The 15,560-nt window shown below is 37.8% G+C and overlaps 1 protein-coding gene across 11 annotated transcripts in view; it reads left to right on the forward strand.

Moving 5' to 3' along the window:
• The window catches only part of Cep290 (centrosomal protein 290), an 87,712-nt gene that overhangs the window by 2,941 nt on the left and 69,211 nt on the right, over positions 1-15,560 (forward strand). For 9 of the 11 annotated variants that reach the window (XR_015624044.1, XR_015624046.1, XR_015624045.1 and 6 more), the window contains exons 6-13: positions 1,835-1,978; positions 2,598-2,651; positions 3,467-3,619; positions 4,355-4,537; positions 5,427-5,516; positions 7,625-7,747; positions 8,742-8,865; positions 10,913-11,085. Coding sequence is in view for 8 of the 11 variants with exons in the window: in XM_087557213.1 (XP_087413339.1) it covers positions 1,835-1,978; positions 2,598-2,651; positions 3,467-3,619; positions 4,355-4,537; positions 5,427-5,516; positions 7,625-7,747; positions 8,742-8,865; positions 10,913-11,085 (1,044 nt within the window). In the remaining 3 variants the exon portion in view is untranslated. 11 annotated transcript variants of the gene reach the window in all.

The raw sequence follows: 15,560 nt of genomic DNA on the forward strand, positions 1-15,560 counted from the left end.
GTGGGAAGTAAACACACTGCGATTCTGAAAAGCTTCGAGGGGATGTGGGAGGAAAGGGTTAGCCTCTGAATGGACAAACCAGGGAAAGGGAGAGGTCCGGAAGTTTTTCTGCTTGTGAGGTTAGTTCAGTGGGAGACGTGAGAGTAAGATAACCTTTGAGACACAGAGACAAGGGGCTGAAGACGGAGGGCCATGGGCTCGGACGGGAGGTCTAGTCCTCGTTATTTTGACATGACTGACTATGCAGGTAGATAAGCCATTCCACATTTCTGGCTAGATTTCAAGCTCCTTTGTAATAAATGCTTTCTGAAGTTGAACTGATCATGTGCTAGTACTTAGGCGGACAGCTGGTAAAGAATAGAAGAGAGTTCAAGGCCTCGGTGGGACTGTGTTTAAAGTATCGATGAAGAAATCTGAGCCAAATGGGGATGATGTCAAAACTGGAGTCGGGATGGGAAGTGTGGAGTCGGAGAGCAGGAAAAGTCTAGGTTGTGCTGTGCCTATTGAGTTTATGAAAGTTCCAGAGAACAACTGAGGAAAATGTTTCTCTGGGCAGGATCTGTTCTGACACAGGAATGGTGGAATGGAGTAAATCAAGAAACACATCATTTTTAACCTATTATTTAAAGCTACTTAAAAAGTGAATGGTGAATGTCATCTAGTTGTGGAAATGGCTCAGGCTGATTTTTGATAGAAGATGGAGCTGCCACATGGCTGGCTGCTAAGGACTTGTAAGCATGAGCAGGAAATCAGTGGTTTGCTGATGCCATCAGTGTACTGGGGTGTGCAGGACAGCTCGATACCTTGTACAGTCAAACTGGTGACGATATGGAGGAACCCTAGGAGACTGTCGTCACGTTTTCTTGATCCTGAAAGTACAAACAACTTTCAAAGGAATGAATACTCTTAAAAGAACCTAGTTATAGCTTTGTATGAAAATAAAGTAGGGTTTAGTTAAAAACAAATGCTCAGGATGTAAAAATCTGTACTTTAGAGATGCTTTTAGAGAGCACAGTGGGAAGGTTGGTGAAGCAGAAAGATTGAAAAGCATCTGAGGAAGAGGACAGTAGCAGTAATGTGTGTTGTGGGAAGTGATGCCTGTGAGGCAAGCTTAGGGGACTAATGGCTCAAGGGCTGGGCCATGGTCCAGTTGACAGGAATATGAAGTAAATATAGAGCAGTACTAAGCAGTCATAGTGCTTTATACTGACATTCACTAAGACTGAAAATTCAGTTCTCGGGTTGCACTTGACGCAAGTGTATACATGGCTCAGAACGAGCAGTGGCAGACACTGCAGAGAACATTCCTACTACGCTACAGACGACTGTGTGTTCCAGCTAGCCTGTGGTATGGGGAAAGGGCAGAAGACGAGGACCAAGCTGCTTTCGGTTTAGCTCACAGCCTTTCCAGTCTCTAAGCCTTTGCATTTTACTTTGTACCCTGCTTAGTGACTGTGACAGAGCCTGCAGTCCGTTCTTCATGGGATTTTTGGTGGTCGAGGAGAGCTCATGGATTGCCGATTTACAAATTAAAGCTAAATAAGTTCAGGGTGTTTTTTATTTATTTTTTTATTGTATAAAGCGATCTTAAATTTACATTTATTTGATCTTATTCTTCCCCTTCCCCACGTTTTTCCAGATCCTCTCCTCCTTCCTACCCACCCAACTCTGAGTTCTTTTTAAATGGTGTTTTCATGCCTATGCCTTACAATATCTGGTGTAGAAACACACTTAAGATGTTTAAGTGCAGTGCTTCTTTGTTGGTTCCTTTAAACCTTCAAGTTAAAGAATTGCTTCTGTTTGGAAGAATTAATTCTTGGCTTATGACTTAAAGATGGCTCAGCAGTCTGCAGGTGGACGTGACACTCGGTTTTTACGTGATGAAATTCGCCAACTTGAAAAGCAGTTGGAACAAAAAGATAGAGAATTAGAGGATATGGAAAAAGAACTGGATAAAGAAAAGAAAGTTAATGAACAAGTAAGACACATGTTCTCCGTGAATCTTCGTATTTAAGATAATCCCACATGGCTAACCTTCCTTTTGTAGTACTTCGTATTTCTTAGTCAGCAAGAGACGGGAAGTCAACCGAAGAGACAGTAAGTGGATTTTTGCACTTAGGTAGGAATTGATACTCAAAGGATGTAAACTAAGGCCAATCTGGTTTCAGCGTGTTTCCATCATTCTTCTGTACTGCCTTTTTTGCATTTTTCCTTATTGTTTAGATATTTCAGAGTTTATAAAGAGGAAGAGTAATTTCTCCCTGGCATAAAGGATACATGGAATGATCTTAATCACTATTTAGGAGATTGGGAAATATAATTTTGAGATTTTTGTCTTCTTTAGCCTTTAGTTTGCTTTGGTATATAGTATTGTTTTTCCCTTAAAGCTGAGCCTTTTCTTTTGTACTTTATTAAATCCTTAGTTTAAAATTCTGTCTTATTTGTGTTCTAGTGTGAAATGAAGTCTTTACTAGTCCTTAGTAGTTAAATGTTCTCTATTGGAAAGGAATAAGAATTTAAATAAAATAGCTAAATGTGGAATTTAGATTGAATTACTTTTGAGTTTTAACTTATTATTTTTTCTTTTCCTGTTTTAGTTGGCCCTTCGAAACGAGGAGGCAGAAAATGAAAACAGCAAATTAAGAAGAGAGGTTAGTAGAGACTTTGACTTTTTGTGGTGGTTCAACAAAGACTCACATTTTAAAAATGTTTACTTAAAATTGTATTTTAACCAGAATGTAATCTTCTGTGTAACTGGTGATAGTCATACTGGCTCATTTCAAGATGACTTTGTCTCAGGGAATTACAAAGAAAACCAAAATGCAAGGCCATTAGTTCGTTCATCCCCGCCTTGGGTCCATCTGGGAAGGATCTTGTTTGTTCTTACGACTTTCTGTCCAGCATTGTCAAAATTTTGTTTCTCATGGAATCTTATAATCTATACTATTATTTTTGTGTATGTGCTAAATCACAGTTTTCTGTCTTGTAACAGAAATGTTTTAATTCACATATGATCATACCATTTTCTCCATTCCTGTTCTTCTAACCACCACTTACAGTGTCCTATTCTTTTAATTGTTTTATCTAAAATTTCTTTTGAACCTAGTTAGAATTTTCTTCCTTTTGGTTTATATTTAATATTTTTTTCTTTCGCAATTTTAAATAATGCATTTAGTTGTTCTTAAATGTTCTTTATTTTTATTTTCTTTAACATATAGATGTTAGTTTTAATTTTCTTTTGCCTTTCTCATTTCTAATTATTCTTTTCCTGTCCTTTTGAAGAACAAACGTCTAAAGAAAAAGGTGAGGCCCTAAGTGTAGTTAAACCTTGGGAGTTTAGAGATCTGCTCTGGGATTGGTAGCTAATGGATAGAGATTTGTCATTTTCAATAGTATTGTCCTGTTGTCTGTGTTTTGGCTTTGGCTAGTGGGTTAATGCTGACTGCTGCATTTGCTCTAAACTCAGAATGAACAGCTTCGTCAGGACATTATTGACTACCAGAAACAAATAGATTCACAAAAAGAATCACTTCTGTCAAGGAGAGGAGAGGACAGTGACTACCGATCACAGTTATCTAAAAAGAACTATGAACTTGTTCAATATCTGGACGAAATACAGGTAAAATGAATAAGTCAGTTCAGAGCAACAGTTTTACAAGCTTATTGTCAGGATGGTATAAAGCTAACATTTATTATTGCTCTTTATTACTTCTGAGTATGTATTTGACACTGTGTTCATGAAGTGGTTTATTTTATTTTGTGTATGTATAACACCTGTATGTGTGTGTGTGTGTGCGTGTGTGTGTGTGTGTGTGGGCGCGTGTGTGTTGAGGTCAGAGGCTAACCTCTGGTATTTGTTATCAGCTTTGCCTTGTGTGAGGTACGTCCCTTTGTGGCTCACTACTCTGCGCTCCAGGCTCTAGCTCAGAGGTTCCAGGCCTTCACCTTTTTTCTTTCACCCATCTCACAGTAGGAGCACTGGGAATAAAGATGCATTGTGCACTTTCTGGCTTTCTGTGCATTCACGTGTTTACGCTGCAAGTATTTTATTCACGAACACATCTTTCTAGCTCCACTATGTACTAGTAAAACACAAAATAAATTGTGTCTTTGAATTTTCAATTATTTATTTCCTGTGCATTTGTCTATCTTGGGTACCAAAACCAATTGAGATACCAAAGACAATTTTCTTGACATTTAATTTGATTTAACTGGACAATGCTGTGTTGATCCTAATGGTCTATCAAGAGTCATTTTTTTCTACAGAGGACCCTATGCCTCTATTGAATTGTAGTTTGGTATAAATTTCAGTTTCCTGTAAGACTGTTCTAAAGTATATACTTAACATTTTTAGACCTTAACAGAAGCTAATGAGAAAATTGAAGTTCAGAACCAAGAAATGAGAAAAAACCTAGAAGAGTCTGTACAGGAAATGGAGAAGATGACTGATGAATATAACAGGATGAAAGCGATTGTGCATCAGACAGATACTGTTATGGACCAGATCAAAAAAGAGAATGAGCACTACCGCCTTCAAGTAAGAGCACTGCTGAGACCGAGCCTGGTCTCACGAGCGTTCGTGACTTCGATGCTGTGTGTCTGAACTGACAGACTTCGGTTTTGTAGGGTGCTGCTTTTGTTGCTTTGTTGTCATCTGACAGTGCTTGTCCTGAAGGGCTCTTCAGCCCTCTCGCCGGCACCTGTGCTTCTGGACATTTGCGGAAAGTAAATGATGCCCCAGGGCGTGGAGACAGGGGTGTTGGAAATAGTTTCGGGGACCTGAAGTTTTAAAAACCCAGTGGCTATAACATTTAATTTTATTTCTTAAAACACTGAAAATATATCAAAGATCAGTAAGCTTGTCTAAAAAGTACAGTGATGTTTAAAAATGTGATTCTCTAGTATTATAAGGTAGTTTCTTGAGTAAAGTGCTTGGGATTAGAAATGTTCCAGATTGTGATTTTTTTCAAAAATTTTTATTTTTTTTTTTTTAGATTTTGTGAAGTTTTTAGGTTTTGGATGTAATGTAGATTACATATACACATGAGCACTCTTGGGAATACTGTTAATATGTAAACACTAGATTCATGTATGTTTCATATGTCCCTGATATGTAAACTACAATACAGTATTTTTATGCCTATATTTTGGCTGAAACACAGCAAACGAAATGTGATATGTAACTTGTAACATGTTCTTTCACTTGTGGCAGCATAAAAAGTGTCCAATTGGGGAGCATTAAATGTTTTAAAGTTTTATTATTATCATACAGTCATTACATGTCACCTTTAAATATATAGGACTATGACAGTAATGACTAGCACATATAATAGAACGCATCTGTATGCATGTCCTTGTGCATAAAGAAATATGCACACGTAAGCACATTAAATCTCACTGGTTTGCACTGTTTTTGAACTGGTTAGGTGCGAGAACTCACAGATCTTCTGAAAGCAAAGGATGAAGAGGATGATCCCGTCATGATGGCTGTCAATGCAAAAGTGGAGGAATGGAAGGTACGATGTCACATGATAAGACTTTTTCTCCGTTTGGATGTTGATTTAACTTTGATTTTGATTCTTAAGGATCTATATCAGATAATAACATGTTGCTGTTTTAGAAGTTTATTATATGCCCTAGCTATAAAAGCTCTAAGACCTCTGTATGTACTCCTTCGAGGCAAGAGTAATTAGGAATGGAGTTAGGAAAAAGATTATCACAGTCACCCCTTTCTTTGTCTGATTCCCACCTTCCAGCCTAAGTCCAGAGCTGCAGCCAGTCAGAAGCTAGGATTAGGATGGCTGCTATGGTGAGTGAACTGACAGGACTGAATTAGTAATTCGTACTGTAAAAGCTGTCACTTCTAGGATCTCTCCTTCTGGCAATGCCCATCAAACCCGTATTGGCAATTAGGGGTAGTTTATTATCTGGGAAGCTCAGATGATCGATATCATAAACAACTGTAGTTGCAGTGGGTTGAAGCTGAATGAGCCGTGAAGGGGTCAGGTAGTTTGTGAAGCCCTAGAAAGTAAATGTTTCTGCTTGGGAGCAGCAGTGGACAGACAGTCCATGAGTGAATAAGCATGGCTGCATTCAGGTCCTTAAGAACAACCCTAGCCCAGGTTTGTTTTCAACCGTGGAGTGTAATTTTCTAACCTTTGGAAAAAACAGTTGTTCCGATCACATTTAATATTTAATTTTTGTACATATAATGAATGAGTACTTAGGAGGTTTCCAGTTTTTCTTTTGAAAGTGGTGTTTTAATGAGAAGTTTTATATATATAATTTGCCTATATATAAATATTTTGGTAAAATCAATTGCTACCAGTATGATTACAGTCTAAATTGCAAATATATCCCTTTAGTTTGTTATTATTTTTTGGTGCTCATAATTTTTGGTATAAAGGATTTGTTTTTATATTATATAATTAAACTTATTATATTTTAATGATTTTTGGCCTTTCATTATTAGATACTCTAAATATTGCTAGGTGACAGGGCATGTGCCTAATCCTATTATTTAGAATGTTGAGGGCCCTGAATTCAAGGCCACCTGGATGTCTGAATACTGACACATTATCTCCAGATAAATAAATAACTAAATGTATAAATAAATGAATACATAAATAAATTGGTTAATACACTTTGAAAAAGGAAAAAACAAGAAGAACATTTAAATTCTATTTTATTTTCAGTATCTTTTGGTTTTATATTTTATTTTAAATCTTTGAAGCATGTATATTTGTTTTTTAAAAAAGTGGATGCAGCAGAATGACTTTTATTATTTCACCCTTCTCATGCTGAAATACTGTTCTACTTTTAGTACATAAAACTTGCGTTGCACTTGAGTACTTTTCCTGCTCTCTGATTCATTTGATTGAGTGGTGTTCTAACCACATACTCACAGGTGTTGCATGGCTAAATACCTGATAACCTGTTATCCCTATTTTTGTTTTGTCTTTTAGACTCTTATGAACAATTTCTAGGATTTTTATGAACATCTTTTTGATTTCTTTTGGCCCCTGTAGCTAGGAACACAAAATATTCTTTTATTTATTCAAGTTATTTTATACTTTACTGTGGCATTTTAATGTTTTCTTAATAAAATCTTATATAAAACATTTTGCAGTTACATCAATTTTTGTTTAGAAATGAGATCTGACACTCAGAGAGTTTTCTTTGAGGATTGAATCGTGAATTCCACACTATTTATGTGAACTTGTAGTTGCTGACATTTTTCTATTAGATGAATTTTATTTCCTGGTTTGGAGAAATGACAACATCAATCCAGTTCCTTCTGTGGCAGCATGCAGCCTAGTTTGGTTCCCTAGCACCTTGTGAAAGCATGCTGGGGAGGCAGAGGCAGGCAGTCTGGTTAGCAAGCAAGATATCAGTTCAGTGAAAGACCCTATCTCAGGAGAGCGATACTGTCGCCTCCACACACACATGAACACACATACACACACACACACATTATAAACCATACATTTAAAAAAAGGAATTTTATTTTTGTATTGTTTTAAATGTACTAAAGGTATTTATAATAGTCTATAGATGACTAGTGGCCTGCTAATTTTCATTTCTTATAACAGATCTTATTACTGTTTTTTTTTTTTTTTTTTAGTTAATTTTGTCTTCTAAAGATGATGAAATCATTGAATACCAGCAAATGTTACAGAGTCTGAGAGGGAAACTTAAAAATGCCCAGCTTGATGCTGATAAAAGTAACATTATGGCTCTGAAGCAGGTAAAGTCCTCTCAAGGTCTGTGATATCAGGAATCGTGCTGAAGTCCAAGCTGTCTTTTCTGTTTGTCCATGTGACTCATTGGCTGCCACTGCTGTGTGCAACAAGCTCTGAAGTTTCTCACACATAGCTAAATGGGGGAGGCAAAACTAGAGTTAAGTTTAGAGTTAGTGTAACACTTTAGAATAGAATTATTTTATATTATTATTACTTATTATCAGTTTGGCGTTACTTAGTATCTATTAAAAAGCTGTAGATTTTAAAATACCTTTCTACCTTTTTATTGTTTACTATTGTGTATCTTATGCCTAAACTACTAAGTAAGTAAGTTAAGTGTGCTTAACTGTGAGTGTACTACTTAAGTTATTTTTAGCAAAACAAACTCCTTCAGAAAGAAACCCTGCCCTTCTCTTCTTGTGTTCTTGGCAGTAAAGTGCTAAGACAGATTTGAGATGTATTTGGGGAATGAATGAGAGCAGTGATGAGGAGCTTGTTTCTAAGTGGAGTGGGCAAGGCACAGAAGCTGAACTGAATGAAAAGAAAGAGCAGAGAAAACAAACAGAAAGTGCTACCAATAAGATTCAGTGGATGATGAGCAAAAATACTGTAACAGGAGTTGTAAAAGCCAGGAGTACTAAGGAGTTCTAGAATAACATTTTCCATCTTTAGATATTAGCATAAGAACAGTTGTGTAGCATAGTTTGAGGAATATATAACTTACTCTCCTGGCTCTGGTAGGTGGCCAAGTGGGTAAAGATACTTAATGTCCTGCCTGACAGTGTCAGTTTAGTCCCTGGAACCCACAGGTGAGAAGAGAACTAACTCTTACAAGTTGTCACCTGATCCTATACATCTGCCTACACAAGCACACACAAATAAATAAATGTAATAAAAAATTGTTTACAAGAAGCAGTTTGGCCACAAGGAAATATATTATTTATTACAAAAATATATGTTCACATTAGTGAATATTTGATATTTTAAAATATTTTATAGGGTATCCAGGAACGAGACAGTCAAATTAAGATGCTTACTGAACAAGTAGAACAGTATACGAAAGAAATGGAAAAAAATACTTTTATTATTGAAGATTTGAAAAATGAGCTCCGAAAAGACAAAGGTAACTTAATATTTTATAAGTAAATGATTTGCATATGTTATTGTATTTCAAACAACTTTTTATAAAAATAAAATTGTGTTATGCCACTAAACTATTTTTAAATTATAAACATTTTTAAGTAGTTATAAAAAATATTAATTACAACAATGTATTCCTAATGCTTAAACTTGTAAGCAATGCATACTTTTCTATCATCTTTTTCATGGTGAAAATTACTTAAACATTACTAGTAGATAGATTGCAGAAGACATTAAAATGGAAATGTTATCTTTTAAAATTTTTTATAATTAACAAAGATGGTTTGGTGAATGCATTAACCATTGTCATTTATCTTCAGAAGTAATTTTCTGCGTTGGCATTTGAAATAACAAAGTCTCTCACCATTCATTGACTAAGTAATAATGCTTGTCTGTCCACCAAATTTTCTTAACTTATGCTTCTAACGTACTAGCATTTCTATAACACTATATCATGTAAGTATGTGAGGTTCATTAGTTCAAATGGGCATGCTAGTAATGCTGGAGATAAATCTCCTGGAGGTCAGGTGTACATTCGAGTTTAGACAATGAAGTAAGTCTCACTGGGCATAGTTGAATGGAGTCTTAAAGGTGGTAACGGAGCAAGCATGGCATGGTTCAAATAGGTGGGAATGAATGTGTTCAACATTCCGAGCAGTCATCACTTCTGGGTTGGTGCCTGGAGTGGAGTCAACAATGAACAATAGCAGAACAAAAGATCACGGAGGATGCTGAAAGCCGTAGCCTTATGTCTTATAATCATTGCAAAGACCTTGATTTGTATTTTAGGTGAATTAGTCTCGCCCAAACTTCCTTTGCAATAGACTATAGCAGTTGTGAGGAGAGCTGTTAAAGGGTATGGGAACAACCTAGTAGACTGGGTATTATGCTAACCATCTTGATAACTGTAGTCAGTTTTAGCTTTGCTTTGAAGGTGATAGGAGCAGAGTTAAATGGAGGATTTAAGAGACACTCGTTGGGATTTGACCTAAACCTTAGAAAGGATTGTGAGAAGAGCAGGTTTGGACATGACAAGGTACTGTTTACCATTTTGGAAATGTTAAGTAATAAAAAAAAATTGTTTATTAGGCATTCAGATGAAGGTCTTGAGTAGATACTTATTATGTGGATTCTAAAGTTCTTGAGCACAGTTTAGGCTAAAGATAAAGTTTGGAGGCCATCTCCACAAAAATTCAGTTTGAAGTTGTGAGAATAGTTGAGGTCGTCATGGGAAGGAGTATAGGTTATGTAAAAATCTGAAAATGGATCTCTGGGAATACTTTTTATTTAGAGGCCTATGAGATGAAATGGTATAACCAAGAGGACTAAAAAGGACTGCGCAGAGATAGCACTCCAGAAGAGGCATAGTCCTGACAACCACAGGACAGTGTCATTTAGGAAAAGTAAACTGTTCATCCCTGGTGGGAGTTCAAGATGCGCACTGAAAATGACCACCAGGCTTAACACTGGCCACACTTGAGTCCAAGGGACATGGGAACTGGAGAAGAAACAGGAAATATATTCAGATTTCTTTTTCTGCAAAGGGGTAATAAAAAATGAGGTAGTAGCCTGAAACAAAGGTCAGAAAAGTTTGTAGAGTTTAGAAAAAATAACTAATTTTTGTAGATTAAGACTCCATTGGTGAAGCAGAGGAGAAGGAGGCTCCTGGAGTTTTAGGTTGGCAATATGTCCCGCTGGGAATTCTATTTTACTGTTGATAGTGGGCAAAAGGAATGCTGATTGTTGTCACCACTAAGCTTTGTCTGTCACAGGCAGGCATCTTTCGACAGTAGGCTTTTACAACCTTGTTTTTAATAACCCATATACTTCTAGTCAGAGTAACTAAACTCAACTCTACTTGTCAGTTGGTTTTCCTAATAAACCAAAACAGTGCCTTGGTTTTACAGTAAGTCCTGGCACATCAGCAGCGCACGTGCCATACCGATGCTGCCCCTCTTTGGGAGCAGTAGAGCCATAAGGAGGAGAACTCAATTCAGCTCCTTCATGATTTCTTTGTTTTCATACTGTAGGTACTTCAAACATTTATCAGCAGACTCATTATATGAAAATCCACTCAAAGGTACAAATTTTAGAAGAGAAAACAAAAGAGGCCGAGAGAACAGCTGAGCTGGCTGAGGCTGATGCTAGGGAGAAGGACAAAGAATTGGTTGAGGCTCTGAAGAGATTAAAAGATTATGAATCTGTAAGTATTTTTATCTTGTCAGTCAGAGAGCTTAAGATTATTCCTGACACCAAGCGTGTTCTGTGGCTCTTGTGTGTTCCATGTAGAAAACATTCTATATCTCTTGATTTTAAACTTTTCAAACTTCAAAGCATTTGTTTTATTTCAAGAGAATTGTTTCCAAACCTTTTTTTCTTTTTTTAAAAAAGTTTATTTTATTATTTTTTCTTTTATGTTTGAGATTATTACATCATTTTTTCCCTTCTCTTTCTTCTCTCCAAACCTTCCACACATAACCCTCCTCCCTCTCTTCTCTTCCTTTTTCATTAATTATTGTTACTTGTATATATTCATGTATATATGTATGTATCAGATGTGTATGTAAAAATATCTTTTATTTGCTGGATGCAATTGAGGTCTCAGGGCTTATTCTGCCTCTGTATTCTAACTTAGGCCTAGTCCTCAAAGTTTCTAGCCCCTGTACAATCTTGTCTAGTCCTAGAATGTTTTCTGCCTTTGAGACTTAACTGTTGAATAAACTCACTCCTTCCTAGAACTTTCTGACCTCTCAACTCAGCTGTTCTGGGTCAAATTCCTCTCCAAGCTAAGTGATTGAATCTGGCTTCTCCCTCAGCCTCTGAGTTTTTGCTCTGCTTGGCTTCAAACTAACTTTGACAATATCTAATCTTCTGGTTTCTTCTACTTCTCTGACTCGTTCAGTCTTCACCTATGTCTAGCTTACTGTCTCTCTGCAACCTGTCTCTGCACTGTTGTCCCAGTACACACTGCCTTATCGCTCTCTCTGTGCTACCATCTCCTAAGAAGCATGTGTTTCCCCTTTCTTCTGAGAATTGGGCATATCCTCTTCTGTAAACTCTTTCTCTGATTCATCGCTTTGACTGCCATTTAATTAGACGTCACTTCCTAACATGGGTGCTTCCTTCTGCAAACTAACTGTACCTTCATTGCTTGGGATTAAAGGTCTGGACTAAGGGTGTGTCTGTATTTTAGCCAGAGTGATTAAAGGTGTGTGCTAATGGTTGAGCCACACCACAATTAGAAACAGTGTTTTTTTTTCCCAGTAAATAACACAATCTTGGGGTTCACAGTGTGATCAGATTCCTGTAACCTGTAGAATTACCTGTATTTATTGGATATTGGATAAGCAAATGTGCACTTCACTGGAGAAGACTATTTTTCCTGCTCAACTTGGTTACTGCTCTTGTGTAGTTCTTTGTGTAAGACTGAGGTCCTGTGGGCTCCTACTGCAAAGAGAAAGCATTACACTTATCTGTAGGTTTCAGGACAAGTGACGTGATTGTTGTTGGGATTATGTTGCTTTAGTAAAGTGGTAACTGTGGGCTCTACGGTAACACGACTTTATCAGCACCAAGTAGTTTCCCTAGGATTACTGTGTCATGCTGGTCATTGTGGCTCATAAGCAGCAGAGGTGGGCAGGATGATTATTAGTTGATTTCCATCTTTTCAAGCTTGCATGGTGCCTTCTGGTGCCGGGAATAGCCCTCAAGGAAGAGGCTTAAAACTTAGTTCCAACTTGGATTCTTTAGGCCCTGTTTTTGAAATGCATGGTGTTTTCAGTAATTGGGACTTATCCTCTGCCTCTGGGGTTCAGTCAGGGGCAATAACAATAAGGCGTATGTTTTGAGAGTCTTTTAGACAACCTTGGCTGGCATTGGAAACAAGGCTTCTCTTGTTTGCTGTTGGGTTTTTGTTACATGATCTTTCACTCTTGGAGGGATCATTGTCAGGAGGGATAAGAAAAGTTTATTTAAAATACAGATGTATTTATACACAGAATTACACAATAGTGTGATTCTCATTTATTTGTTTGTTTATTTATTTATTTATTTTTACATACAGATTTTATTCCCCTACCGGTCCACACCCAAGGGTTTCACATTCCATACCTCCTTCCCACCCTATTCCCCCACCCATCTCCACAAGTATGTCCATACCATATAACCTCACCAGACCGCTAAGCTTCCTGGGGTCTCCAGTCTCCTGAGGGTTAGGTGCAACTTCTCTGACTAAACCCAGACCCGGGAGTCCTTTACTGTATATGTGTCAGGGCCTCATCTCAGCTGGTGTATGCTGCCTGGTTGTTGGCTCAGTGTCTGAGAGATCTCAGGGGTCCAGGTCAGTTGAGGCTGCTGGTCCTCCTACAGGGTCGCTCTCTTCCTCAGCTTCCTCCAGCTTTTCCCTGATTCAACCGGAGGGGTCAGTAGGTTCTGCTCATTGGTTGGGTGCCCTTTCAGCTGCTTGGGTTTTTTGGAGGGCAGTCATGATAGGTCTCTTTTTGTGAATGCCCCATAGCTTCAGTAATAGCTTGGGGACTCCCCTTTGCTGGATCCCACTTTGGGCATGTCATTGGACCATCTTTTCCTCAGGCTCGTCTCCATTTCAATCCCTGCATTTTTTCGAGACAGAATTTTGGGTCAGAACTTTGACTGTGAGATAGCAACCGCATCCATCACTTGATAACCTCCCTATCTTTCTGCCGGAGATGGGCTCTACAAGTTCCTTCTCCCCACTGTAGGGCCTTTCTTCTAGGGTTCCCCCTACCCCCCGCTTTGACTCCTGAGAGTCTCTCACTCCCCAGGTCTCTGGTATATTCTAGAGGGTCTTCCCAACCTCCTTCCTCCTGAAGATCACCTGTTTCCATTCTTTTTGCTTGCCCTCAGGACTTCATTCCTTTACCCCCAACCCAAAACCAGATCCTGTTTCCCTTTCTCCCTACCCCCACCCTCATCCCCTTTCCCTCCTCTGTCTCTTCCTCCCTCCTCCATTGTGGTTGCTTTCTTCTCCCTCCCAAGTGGAACTTGGACCCTTCATTTTGTTGACCTTTTTGAGTTCTGTGGACTGTATCTCCGGTATTCTGTACTCTTTTTTTTTTTTTTTTTTTTTTTGGCTAATATCCACTTATTAGAGAGAACATACTGTGTATGTCCTTTTGGGTCTGAGTTACCTCACTCAGGATGACATTTTCTAGTTCCATCCATTTGCCTGCAAACTCACGATGTCCTCATTCTTAATAGCTGAGTAGTATTCCATTGTGTAAATGAACCACACTTTCTGTATCTATTCTCCTGTCGTGAGACATCTGTGTTGTTTCCAGCTTCTGGTTAACACAAACAAGGCCTCTATGAACATAATGGAACATGTGCCCCTGTGGCATTGTGAAGCATCTTTGGGGTATATTCCTAAGAGTGGAATTAGGTAGATCAATTTCCAATTTTCTGAGGAACCTCCAGACTGATTTCCAGAGTGATTGTACCAGCTTGCAATCCCACCAGCAATGGAGGAGTGTTCCTCTTTCTCTACATCCTCGCCAACATATATTGTCACCTGAGCTTTTGATCTTAGCCATTCTGATTTTTATGAAGTGGAATCTCAGGGCCATTTTGATTTGCATTTCTCTGGTCACTAAAGACTGTGAACATTTCTTTAGGTGCTTCTCAGCCTTTTGAGATTCCTCTGTTGTGAATTCTCAGTTTAATTCTAGACCCCATTTTTTGATTGTGTTTGGAGTTTTGGTGGTAAGCTTCTTGAATTCTTTATATATTTTGAATATTAGCCTTCTATCAGATGGGGGGTTAGTGAAGATGTTTTTTCCCAATCTGTAGGTTGCTGATTATTGACATTGTCTTTTGCCTTACAGAAGCTTTCCAGTCCCATTTATCAATTCTTGATCTTAGAGCTTGAGCCATTGGAGTTCTGTTTAGAAAATTTCTGCCTGTGCCAATGAGTTCAAGGCTCTTTCCCACTTTCTCTTCTGTTAGATTCAGTGTATCTGGTTTTATGTTCAGGTCCTTGATCCACTTGGACTTGAGCTTTGTACATGGTGACAAATATGGTTCTATTTTCATTTTTCTACATACAGACATCCAATTAGATCACCATTTATTGAAGGTGCTTTCTTTTTTCCATTGTATATTTTTGGCTTCTTTGTCAAAGATCAAGTATGTGTAAGTGTGTGGTTTTATTTCTGGGTTTTCAATTCTATTCCATCGATCAATGTATCTGTCTCTGTACTAATACCATGCAGTGTTTATCACTATTGCCCTATAGTAGAGCTTGAGGTCAGAAATGGTGATTCCCCCAGCTGTTCTTTTACTGTTAAGACTTGTTTTAGCTATTCTGGTTTTGTTTCCTTTCCAGATAAATTTGAGAATTGCTCTTTCCATGTCTTTGAAGAATTGTGTTGGGATTTTCATGGGAATTGCATTGAATCTGTAGATTGCCTTTGTTAGGATGGCCATTTTTACTATGTTAATTCTGCCAATCCATGAGAATAGATTAGAATAGATCTCTCTATTTTCTGAGATCTTCTTCAGTTTCTTTCTTGAGAGACTTGAGGTTCTCATTATTAAGGTCTTATACTTGTTTGGTTAGTTATCCCAAGATATTTTATATTACCTGTGGCTATTGTGAAGGGAATTGTTTCCCTAATTTCTTTCTCTGTCTGTTTATCATTT

The sequence above is a fragment of the Rattus norvegicus genome, chromosome 7 (assembly GCF_021556685.1).
Source record: "Rattus norvegicus strain SHRSP/BbbUtx chromosome 7, alternate assembly SHRSP_T2T, whole genome shotgun sequence".
NCBI classification, from domain to species: Eukaryota; Metazoa; Chordata; class Mammalia; order Rodentia; family Muridae; genus Rattus; species Rattus norvegicus.